Source organism: Alligator sinensis, unplaced genomic scaffold (assembly GCF_000455745.1).
Source record: "Alligator sinensis unplaced genomic scaffold, ASM45574v1 scaffold548_1, whole genome shotgun sequence".
Lineage (NCBI taxonomy): Eukaryota > Metazoa > Chordata > Crocodylia > Alligatoridae > Alligator > Alligator sinensis.
Genome location: NW_005842973.1, coordinates 66,042 through 78,682, shown reverse-complemented (window position 1 = coordinate 78,682; position 12,641 = coordinate 66,042). Strand labels below are relative to the sequence as shown.

The window sequence follows — 12,641 nt, the reverse complement described above, 5'->3', positions numbered from 1 at the left end:
AAAACTAGGGCAGTTTAAGCTCTGTATTAAAAAAAAAAAAAAGGACAAAAGTTAAAGTCCTCCTCCTATCCTCCGTTTGAAAGTTGAGCATTTAAGTTAAAAAATTTAGCATAACTTTAAGCTCTTCCAGTTAACTTGTTAAAACCTTATCTTGCACTAACATATAACTAGTCTTCAGCCATCTTCAGTTATTATTCAGGTATTTCCCTCATAAAACTGGAAGTTTCCTTGAGTTACTAAGCTGTTAACCCTGGCAGCACCGTCAAGTAACCCTTTCCCCAAGTAATTTTTGCTTTCATTAATATTTTCCTTCCCCATATTCCTTAGGTTCTATTAGTAACACCGATTATCACACTGTCTCTACTTTTACTACCCAACTCAACCCCACATATGCTTATCATTATGCTCCAGACCATCCAGTCCTACCATATTAGAGGCACTATATTTCAGAGCTATTTGTAAGTCACTAATAGCTTAAATACTTATCAGTTCTATAAGTGAGGTTCCACCTAGCTCGTCACCCAGAAGAAGGAACATATTCCATGCATAATTAGTTGCCCTCTGCCCTCTCTCAGCCAGTTATCAAGCCATGCCAACAGTACAGTATTGATGCCAGAGTCTTTACTTCACTCGCTAGCTTCCTTCACACGCATTGCAAAACAGTCATGAATTATGTCACTAATCTTTTAAGCTGTCTCCTGAAATTCAAAGGTAATTTAGACTAAAGTGACATTTACTGCAGAAGACAGACTTCTAGTAAATAATGTTCATCTATTTTTTTAAATCTGGAGAAAATTAAACGTAATGTTTTCCATAACTTAACATAGTAGATTCTGTCAACAGCTGACGCAGTATGTTTTCGTCAGTTCTGACTGTTGTAATCAGTTAATTTGATGTAGTGTCCAATCATTTGGGTATGCATAAACTTCTATAAAATATTTGAGTTGCTTTATAATAGTTTTTCGCATCTGTTGCATCTTTTTACAGGGCAATTACTGCTGAGCTCACAGTAAAGGCCAGTTGGGTTCCACTGTTAACAAGTGGGAATTTTCCCATGCTTCTGGGCTTTGTTGGTTGCTCTGCTCCTTTTCTGCTACATGGGTCAGGGTGTTTTTAAGCCTTCCTCAGAGGTGCCAGGTGTTGGCTGCAGCCAAGGCTGGGGAATTGACTGGGATGTGCCAATGCTCCTGCTGGGACCCCAAAGCCAGAAGTTCCTGGCCAGATGGTCTTGCACCTCTCTGCTCAGGGTCAAACCAATCACCATACGGGATCAGGAAGGAATTTTATCCCGTGGTCAGACTGGTACACACTGGGCATGCCTACATGTGCATTTAGATGTGCCTAAATTTAATGTGCATTAAGGCGATTTAGGCCCGCGTCTACATGTGCATGTATTAAAGCACATTAATGTCATGTGCGTGGACTGACATAGGACTAAAGTTAATCCCAAGTCAGTCCATACTTTTGCAGGTATCAAATTTAGGTGCAAATAACCTAAAATTGCCCTTTTAAGGCATGCTAAGAGTGCATATGTGTAGACACACACCCTTAAACACATCTTAACATCAGGCTAAAGTGCCTTAAATCAGCATATGTAGACATGCCCACTGTGGAGGTTTTTGCCTTCTTCTGTAGCAAGGGGTGTGGCCCTCTACTGGGGATCTCTTGAGCACATATTAACAACCTTTTATAGAAGCAGGACATTGGCTGCCATGGTTCCCTTGCTTTACCTGTAGCAAGTTAGGGTGCTGTGTCTTGTGTCATGTCAGGGTGGATGGTAGTTTTACAAAGAATTTAGATTATGAATTTTATAGGATGGTTTTGATAGGAAGGATCCTGCCACAGGCAGGGGGTTGGACTAGATGACCTCTGGAGTTCCCGTTTAGCTCTACTTCTCAAGGATTTCTAGAGGGGGAAAAAAAAACTTTTAAAGTATGAAAACAAGATTACAGTGACGGGACAAACTTTTGTGGACTGAAGCTAACCCACAAACCAAAACACATCGGGGTTGTAGGCTGTAAAAGAAATTAACATATTAAGGTTTGTCTGGGTATTTTTCCAGACTTAATTTGTTTTACATTTATAAAAGACATGCACACTCTCTAACATAGGGGTGAGCAAAATGCGGCCCGTGGGCCGGATGAGGCCTGCCAGGCCATTCTATCTGACCCACAGGGCCCCCCCAAATTTAGAAAATTAATATTTATCTGCCCCTGGCTGCCTGTCACGCAGCCCTTGATGGCTTGCCAAAACTCAGTAAGCTGCCCTCCACCCAAAATAATTGCCTATCCCTGCTCTAACATTTGATCCAGAACACTAAATAGTCAATTCTTTCCTCTTCTCTCTCTCTCTCTCTCTCTCACACACACACACACACACACACACACACACACACCTCTCAACAATTATTGTTAAAGTCTTTGCTTTGACACATTAAGTATGGAGAGGAAAAATTAAGGAAATTAACAACAGAGTTGATGAAGTAGAAGCTTGGAAACAAACCTACAGCATGAAAGACAGACAGGTAGGAAGCACAAGGAATTAAAACCAAGAGGCAAGCTGCGTACTGCCTGTGTGATGGAAAGTTTATTTTCGTTGCGACAGAAGGAAAAAAAGGCACAAGGTGGAAGACAAACCCACCCCCCAAAAAACAGAAGAGGCAAAAAATAGATGAAAAATAAATGTCAAGATGACAATTATGGGATCAGAATCTTATGTCACATTTTACATGACAGTCCTTCACAGGCAAGGTCAGCTCACAGACTACTGCGCCAAGGAGCACAGTTTGAGGAAGAGGTGAGCAGCCAGCAGTGGCAAAAGAACAGGTTAGGGACTATCTAGCAAAGCTGTACTTATACTAGTCCATGAAGCCGCATGGAATGCACCTGAGGGTGCTGAGGGAGTTGGCTGATGAGATTGCAGAGACACTGGTCATCATCTTTGAAAACTCACGGCAATCAGGAGAGGTCCTGGATACTTGAATCAGGGCAAACACAGTGCCTATATTTAGGAAAGGGAAAAATGAGGATCCAGGAAACTACAGACAGGTGAGCCTCACTTCAGTCCCTGGAAAAATCATGAAGCAGATTCTCAAGGAATCCATCTCAAAGCACTTGGAGGAGAAGGTGATAAGGAGCAGTCACCATGGATTCACCGAGGACAAGCTGTGCCTGACCAACCTGATTGCTTTCTATGACGAGGTGACTGGCTCTTTGGATGTGAGGACACCAGTGGATGCAATGTACCTTGACTTTAGCAAGGTTTTTGATATAGTCTCCTGTCACAACCCAAAGTTGTGGATTCTTTGATTGTGTGTGCTTTGGCACCGCTAAATTATGTTCCCGCCGAATTGCAGCTCTTTTGCACGACGGAGTGTTCCGTTGTTATAGAGAACCCGCGTGTAGAAAAGTGTTTCCCGCCATTCTGTAGCCTTCTTTGCATTGTGCATTTCTCTTGCATTATAGTGATGCACGCTGCAAAGGAGTTCCCGCCATTTGTATTAAGATTTGAGCCACATTATTGGCAGGTCTTAATTTAGGCACACGTGGCGGCTAGCTATTGGCTTGCTAGCCGTACAAAAGGCTTGGGTGGTTTCCGCCCAAGTTGGAGAGAAAGACGGAGAGAGAGACGGAGAGAGAGACGGAGAGACGGATCTCTAAGCGCTGTGGGTCCTTTCGAACCCAGCGCGTCTTTCTTAAGAAGGCGATAGAGGCTCCAATTGCCGAACCCCCGGAGCCTAGCAAACTCCGGGGCACTCACGGAGATACAGCTGCTCCGTGGGAACGAATTCTTGAACCCCGCGGAGCCTGATTCACTCCGGGGTCAAGGAACCGAGTTTATTAGAGTCCTCCACCGAGAACTCAAGCGGAGCTGAGCCTGGAAAACTGTCCAGCTTGCACCGCGACCATCTCCGGTGTAAGTAAATAATCTTTTCAATCAACCATTACGCCTCCGTGACTGATTCTAGCTCGAGCGTACTACTCCACCCCGCGGCTTTTCTCTGTCCCCGCGTGCCCGGGCTGCCGGCCACAGCCCGCGTGCACACAGATGGGCCCAGCGAGGACGGGACCGGGAGCCGGCCCGCACATCTCCCACAACATTTTCTCAGGCAAGCTAAGGAAATATGGGCTGGATGAATGACTAAGGTAGATGGAAAACTGGCTGAAGCCTAGGGCTCAGAGGGTAGTAATCAATGGCTCGATGCCTAGTTGGCAGCTGGTATCAAGTGGAGTGCCCCAGGGATTGGTTCTGTTCAATGTCTTCATCAACAACCTGAAAGATGGCAGAGTGCACCCTCAGCAAGTTTGCAGATGATACCAAGCTGGTATCAAGCTGGGGGAGTAGTAGATCTGCTGGAGGGTAGGGCTAGGATTCAGAGAGACCTAAACAAATCGGAAGATTAGGCTAAAAGAAATCTCATGAGGTTCAACAAGGACAAGTGCAAAGTCCTATACTTAGGATGGAACAATCCCATGCTTTATGGGGATGGTGGTGGTGCATGGTAAATTTTGGGTTGGTTTTTAAATGCCAAAGGTGATTTCGTACTTAAAAAAGGTTGGAGACCATTGAGCTAGACTGTTCTCAGTGGTGGCAGATGACAGAACAAGGAGCAACAGTCTCAAGTTTCAACAAGGGAAGTTTAGTTTAGGTATTAGGAAGAATTTTATTATTAGGAGAGTAGTAAAACACTGGAACAGGTTACCCAGAGAGGTGGTGGAATCTCCATCCTTGGAGGTTTTTAAACACCCGGCTAGTCAAAGGTTTGGCTTGGATGATCTAGTTGGGGGTGGCGCCAGTTTGAGCAGGGGGTTGGATTAGACACTTCATAAGTTCCCTTCAAGCCCTAAATTTTCTATGATTTCTATGACATCGCACTTCAAAGGATGCTACTTGAAAGAATAAAACTGGAGTAAAATTGTTGCTCGTGGGAATGTAAATATCTGGATCAGGTGAATGTAATAAATGAGCATATTAACTGGGTAGAAGCTTTATTTTTTAAACAAGTCATTGTGGCAGAAGACTTTCCTGACCTGCCTTTAAAAGTGCGTACAGAATTCAGTTTTCTTACACGTACCTTCTTATCAGGTTTGGGGGGTTTTTTTTGGTTTGTTTGGGGTTTTTTTTTGTTAGTTACTTTTGGTTACAAAGGTCCCTTTGCAGATCTCTATTGCACAGCTATTAGCAGCTATTTTCCCATGCCAATCACCTCTCCTATGCAGATGGAATCTAATCAAGACCCTTCTGTCATTAAGCAAGATGGGAAAGAAAAACATTTACTTCCAGACTGAAGAAGCCTGATGCAGATCTTAAGTACTTCACACGGGCCTCTGGGCAAATCCTGCATAGTCTAAAAGACGGCTTGGATAGAAACATGATGCTTTCTCCTTCCTTCATCCATGTATAAAATGTGTTTAGTACATTACCTATTCTGCATAATTTTTAAAGATCTAATTTAGGAATAATCTAGTAATTCATATATTTTAATCCCTTCTCTCTTTGCTTAAGTCAATTTTAGATGAACTTCTACATATAACATGTGTCCTGTAGCAGAAAATGTACGGTCTGATCAAAATAAATTGTTTAAATCAAGTATGTCAAAGATACAGCCTACTGAGCCCTACCATCCAGCCCATGGTGCTGCTTATGATTACCATGACTAGATCTGCATTTGGGAGTGGTCCAAGGTGCACACTGAACATGGAGCCAGCATGGGGCAAACATTGCATGTGCGGCCTGTATCATACTAGTCCCATGCACTGGATCTGGCTCACAAACCAGCCCTGTGCCAGTCATCTGGCCCACAGGGCCTGATGCGCTTGATACTCTGGGTTTAAATAATAGCTCTTTATTAAAATCCTGATAAATTACTTCAATTTTATTTTTATTTCTGGAAGCAAACAGACTTTAAATATTCACCAATTTGAAACACTTAGGCAAAACAGCTAAGATGACTTCTTAGCCCATTGTTAAACATAGTAAAATACTACCACACAGTGATTTTCAGAATATAAGGCTGATATTCAAACTTTACATTGTTTACTGAATATGGGAAGTATAACTGAAGACATCCCTATTCAATTTACACAGGAAAAATTTATATTTAAGCTGCAGTACTATACTCTCATTATAAAAATCACAGAAGTGCATTTTGCTGGTATAAGTACAATGGTATAGTACTATACCTTTTTCCACTGGTCAACTGAGTAATGCTAACAATGTTAACTCTAAGCAGAGTTAAATTAAACAGCGTCCTTGAAACAAAACTATTCTGCAACTTCCTATTGGATTCATTTATGAAATCCCCTTATTTATAATCATGTAAATGACAATGTGCTTTCCCAGAAGTTTCATTTATTGCACCACTACATCAGTTAATCCACATTCACTTAGACTTACACAGCAACCTTGAACAACCCTGCCTCATACGTATAAATTATGGCTAGAACAGAGGTGGACAAAACATGGCCCGTAGGCTGGATCCAACCCACCAGTTGATTGCATTTAGCCTGTGGCTGTACCCATAGTGCTCTGCATGAGGTCAAGCCCTGCATACTCCCACCCAGGACAGCCCACACCACACTCTTGCCAGCACCCACCCCTTGCCTGCTGATGGCACCGCCCTGGCCAGCATGCACAGCTTCCTGCCAGGGCTCCTCTCTCTGCTGCTGCAGCCGCCTTGGTATTGCTCATCTTCCCCCACCTCCAGTGGCTCCTCCTCCTCCTCCTCCTGCCCTGGCTGCGCTGCTCTGGGCAGCAGGTAGTGCAGGGAAACAGCAGCAGCCATGGGGATGCGTGCTGGGCACCACATACCCAGCCAGGCAGGGGGGAAACTGCAGCCATGTGGCTCCTGCCCCAGTGTGTGGGGCTCCAGTTCCTGGCCACCTTCCACCCACTCTACCTCAGGATTAACATTGTTAGCCAGTGGCTGATCATCCTGCCAGGTGGGAAGAATGGATGGAAGGCAGCTGGGAGCTAGAGCTCTGTATGTTGGGGCTGGAGCTGCCTGGCTGGCCATGTGGTACCTGGCACGCATCCCAACAGCTGCCACCACTTTCCCACACCACCTGCTGCCTTGAGTGGTGTGGCAGGAAGAGGAGGAACTGCTGGAGGCAGGGGGAGCTAAGCAGTACCTGGATGCTGCAGCAGCAGTGGGAGCAGCCCCATTGGAAAGCTGTGCATGCTGGCTGGGGTGAGGGCCATTGGTGGGTGCAGGGAGGGTGTGTGGTGCAGGCTGCTCCAGGTGGGGCTCAGACCCATACAGAGCACTGCTGGAACAGCTGCAGGTGGGATGGAGGGGGTGGTGGATAGATCTCACCTGCACCGCATTGTCTAGGCATGCTGTGCTGCACGTGCTCCCTGCCCCCCACGCCCTCCCTCACCCCTAGCCAACTCCCAGGACATAGCATACGTGCAGCCCCCATATACTCCTCCCCCTAATATACAAGAGTAAGACATTCTTTTGAACTATTATGCAACTGCCTCTATACACACTACTAAAAACCATCAAGCAGGACAATAATTAATTTTTTGAAATAAAATTAAAATGTTATAGTAGAGGTTTGTTTTTAGTATACGATTTGTGTAGTTTTTTTTTTTTTTAATCTCTCTCTCTCATATGTTAAAATGAGCTCTTCTGAAAGATTGTCTGTGTGGCCCTCGACAGCTCACCAAAATTCATTAAGCTGCACGCCAGCCAAAGTAACTGCCCACCCCTGGGCTAGACCCTGGTCCCATGCTCTTGTAGTGCAAGGAGGGTGAAGAGTTAACCAGAGGAGGGAATTCACTGCACAATAATCAGCTCACTCCCACCCTGGGACATGGAAGTTGATCAACAAGCTTTAGTTGGTGTTTCAGCTAGCACAAAATAGAGAAGCTTCACGGCCACTCTAATCTACACTGAGAGCTCCTCTGGCTTGCACTCTATCCCATGGGACACACAGGTAAGACTTCACGTACGCAGATTCAGCCAGCCACTACTCTACTGAATGCCAGTCTCTGTGTATGGCTATAAAGGCCTTTTTGCATTCCCATGCGATTCACTTATCTCCTCTGTTGAGAGCAATTGGTCTTTTTCTTGTTTTGCTTTATTCACTGTGGTAGCCTGCCATCTGATCAAAGACCTCTGCGCGGTCTGGAAATTAGACTTTCTGGAGAGTGAGTGTAGCAGCTGCTGCCTAGCAGGAGGTAAAAAACAGGCTGCTTTGGGGTGCAACAAAAACACTTTGTCTAAAAGCTGGCAACAATATCTATCCATTTTATTGCAATGATCAGAGGTGCTTTCCTAAATGGCTATGGGGAAAAACAGCTCTTGGAGAGCGCAGAGATTTAATGCTACAAAAAAAAGACACCAACAATCCTTGTTTTAGAATGCAAAACTTAGACTCATCTGTCCCAAAAAGTCATTCTTCCCACATAATGCAGCTGCACATTTGCCATGTATATAAAGGTTGCAACACTTAATCATTTAGATGGCAATAAATATTTATTCAGGGGCTACCTTAACGTTGAACGTTATTTCCTCCATGACGTAAACTCGTTCAGGAAATGCTTTAGCCACCTCCTCCACACTGTTAAAATACTGCACTGGCTCCTTAATATCTCGGTCTTGTTCCAGCAGCTTAAACTGCCCTGAAAACAGATGATAAACAGAAGAGTCGTAAGATATTTACATTGGACAGCTGTCACTGTGGCAACTGCTGGCGCCTTTTTTCCGCTATCATGCTTGGTCAATTTCTTCCAGTTATTAACAGCCAAACAATAACAAGACAGATTGCAAAAGAGTCTTCATGAACCTGCAAAATAAAAGTGCCCAAGTTTCACTAAACCAGAATTAAAAGGAACGTGTGGGAGTTGAAGTCAAGTTAAAAAGAAGCCTTTTATCAGACACTCTTAAAAAAGTGGTGAGTAACTACTAGTGTCTGAACATGTGTACGCTCTGACATTGAAGTAGCTTCTGCATAGACAGCATTTTCTGGCCTTTACGTGTCATGTTATTAAGGCTCCCCTCAAACCATGCGGCAAACCCCAAGAATAGCGTTCAATTAAAAAAAAAAAAAAATTAAATGGCTACAAAAAAATAAAAACCAAAACCCTTCTCCTTGCACCTACTTTGGTAACAGTAGTAGTGGTTTACTTTATACATGACATTTTCTAATCAGAAATGAGGTTTTTAAATTACTCTTAAGAGTCCACTCCATTTCATCTGGTGGAGTAGCAGCATTTTTCTTATATACACAAACAGCTGAAGATGGTCCACTTCAAAAATGAAACAAAGTATTTAGTGGTGGAAAGAAGAACACCCTCCGACTACTCCGCAAAACGGCAAACATTCGGCTAGTTTTCTAAAGTGGTATTAAAGACAAGTTTTTGTCCAATCCCCAACTATGAGACATCCATGACTCTGGAAAGAATGCAAACACTGGCCTGGATAGCCAGGCTTTTAATATACTACTTTCCTTTTGTGCAATATGAATGCGCTTTCAGAGTAAATGTTTGCTATGAAGTAAGTAACTAAAGATGACTAAGGATGAAAAACTAACTAAAGCTGAAGCAGAAATTACAACTACTGCCAGTATTTTAGTTCAAACACACTTAAATCATTACAGAGATCTTCCCATCTTTGAAAAATACTGAGAATACTAACCTAGGGGATGTTCCCAACAAAACACAGCAGAATTTGTTTTAAGCAACTACTCAAAAGACTTGAATAAAACTGGTTAACTTAAATTTTAAATATTTAACAAAAAAGGACACCTACCCAAGATTCCAACCTACCATTAACAATAGAGCTAGATCTCAGCACCATTAAAACAATCAATCAGATGGAAACTTAAACAGTCTTGTACAAAAACTCCTTCCTAAGTTTTCACCATTCAGGAAGCATATTATCTGCCTCCTCCAAACACTCTATCAAGACGAGGATCATTTAAACTGTGTTCTGAATATCCTCAACTTGGACTATTTCAGGTTGGAAGTGAGTTGTAGATCAATGGAATCCTGTCAATCATGTTCCCTGCTGCCCCATTTTCTAGCAAATGGAGAACAGCCCTAGTGCTCCTTCAGTTTGCAGCAGCTCACTACCAAGCAGACACAGGGTTTTTTGTTTGTTGGTTTTTGTTTTTTTTTTTAAAAAGGTCAGAACAACAGTATTTAAGGATACTTGGGTGGATTCTAGAGACAGGAGAGCTTGTCTTTCCGGTCTGGGTTTCACGGTAATTTTGAAGTATTACAGACGATGATAATACAGCCTATAATTAGGGTTGCCTGACACTTCCCATAAGGACTTGTTTTCAGTTGCTAGTAAAGCTTTGCCCCATGTTAATCATTTCAACCAGAATTTCCAAACGAGGTATATGCCTTCAACCACTTTTTGTTCAGGGAAGTTTCAGCCAGAATTTATCCAGACGCCTCTGAAAAAAAAATGAAGCCTGACAAAATAAATGATTTGGCCTCCTTTAAAAAAATTCTGGAAACCTATTCTTTAAGAAGTGTTAGCTCCCTATGGCTCCAGACTTGAGTAAAAGCTTGAAATTTGGCAAGAATATGGCCTCTATCTTAAGAATGGGCATTTGGCTGTTATCATGAATGTCCACCATTGATGGAAACATACAAGCCATTACAAATTGAAGTTTGTACATACTTGTAAGAGTTTTAGAAGCAAATTCTTCAAAGGTGTCCATACTCAGTCTGTTTCAGCCTGGGCCTCCGTGGCTAAGTACAGACAGTCAAAAAGCCAGAGGCTAAATCGGTTCAACCTTTGTAGGTTAGTCTGAGCTGCGCAGATTGAACCAATAAGCAAGTGAACAGACATTCACTTCTGATTCCGGAAATGCAGCTACATGCCTGCAGTGGCTCAGGCCAGAAGCTAGATGGCGCTAGAGCATGCCCCCCTGCTTGGCTGGAGCAGACAGCTTGGGCCAAGGCTCGCGCGGCAAGGCTTTTTTTTCTCCCCTACACAAGGGGAGGGCATGTGGCCAGGCCCCAGCCATGGGGCCAGCATGCTGAAGCCAGGGGAAGTGGGGCTTAACGCCCTCTCCCCCGCCCCCCCGGCATGAGACCCCAGCCCTGGTCTGCCTGGGGGGGGGGGGCAGACCCGGCCAGGTTTGTTCGCCATTCCCTGCTGGGGGGTGAGGAAGTCCCTGTCATACTTTTGCCCCCCAACCCCCAGCTGGGGGGGGGGTGGCCACACCTCAGCCAGAGGCTTGAAGACCAAGGTGGGAAGGCCCTCCCTGGCTGCATGGGACTGTAGCCTAGGCCTGCCTCAGGGGAATGGGGCAGCCCCTGGCAGACCCCCACCCCCTGCTTGAACAGAGTGCGGGGTGTGGCCATGCGCAAGCCAGGGGCTTGTAGGCTCAGGCAGGGGGTTTAAATAGTTGCAATTGAACTCCACTGCCCTGGACCCCAGCTGGGGTTTCAGGCTTTTGCCTCCCCTTGCTACTCGCTCTAATGGAGAGAGGGGACATGGCCACACCCCAACCTGGGGCTTGCATGCTCAGGTGGGGAGGGAGGGGGAGCTTAAGTCCAATGCCTCAGTGTGCCAGCTTTGGACTGGGGGGTAGCCACGGTCTCTGCTCAACTGTGGGAGAAAAACCCAGCAAGGGTTGCCCTTTCCCCACCTCAAGCAGGTAGCTAGGGTGGGGGTAAAAGCATGGTAGTAGGTCCAGAACCGGGGGTGGGATTAAACCCCACCCCCACCCCATGGGAACACAGCTGGGATCTACCCGGGAGGGACAAAGCAGCCCGTCTGGCTTTTCCTCTGCTCCCTGCTCAAGCAGAGGGGTCAGGAGTATGACCAGACGCCAGCCAGGCAGGCCCTAACTGGGGTCCCCTGCAGGGGGGGAACATGGGTTTTAAACCGCCTCCCTCCCTCAAGCTCAACATGCCAGCCTGGTAGGTATAAGGCTACAACCCCCACCCCTCTGAGTGGGGAGCAGGGGAAAACCCAGGCAGGGGCTGCTTTGCTCTTGCCAGGCAAATCCCAGCTAGGTTCCCATGCAGGCAGGGGGCAGGTGGGTTTAAACCCGCTTCCCCCCACCTCTGCCTCAGCGTGTTGGTGTCTGACCATGCCCTTCACCCTTCTGCTCAGGCATAGAGCAGAGGAAAAGACTGAGGGGCTGCTTTGCCCTTGCTAGGGGTTTAGAGCCACGCTTCCCACCTCCACCCCCTTCTCAGCCAGCTGGAGCAGTGATAGTGCTCCAGCAAGGGAGCAAAGGGGTGGGGCCAGCATTGCTCCACTGGAGCAGACAGCCCAGCCCAGGGCTGCAAAGCATCCTGGGATGCTAGGGGATTGTGAGTTAACTTCAACCAGGAAGGGGTCTGGGATAAAAGTTCCATAAACCGGTTTGACCTAAATCTGTTAAGTCTGATAGTACATCCAACCAGGTTTATCTTAAACTGGTTTCAGCCATTTTGTAAGTGGTTTAAGTGGACTAAACTTGCGTTCCGTTACAGGTTTAAACCCATTTCTGATCATTTAAACTGGTTTGTGTGTAACTTCTGCCTCTGCCCAGTGGGGGACAAATCGAAGCTCCAACTGCGGCATACCAGGTCAGGCCTGGTCGAGAGCAGGGAGACTGTTTATGCATGATGACACATCCTGTAGAATTCCTGCTTTGTTGTTTAAGTTAGGAAGCGTCTAATAA

The 12,641-nt window shown here is 45.4% G+C and overlaps 1 protein-coding gene across 1 annotated transcript in view; it reads right to left on the bottom strand.

The window, feature by feature from the left end:
- Positions 1–8,632, bottom strand: part of GAREM1 (GRB2 associated regulator of MAPK1 subtype 1) — a gene marked incomplete at its 5' end in the record, with an annotated part of 32,369 nt that extends 23,737 nt beyond the window's left edge. The window contains one exon of the mRNA XM_014526202.1: positions 8,498–8,632. Within this exon, the coding sequence (XP_014381688.1) occupies positions 8,498–8,632 (135 nt within the window). The remainder of the gene's footprint in view (positions 1–8,497) is intronic.
- Between the last annotated feature and the right edge of the window lie 4,009 nt (positions 8,633–12,641).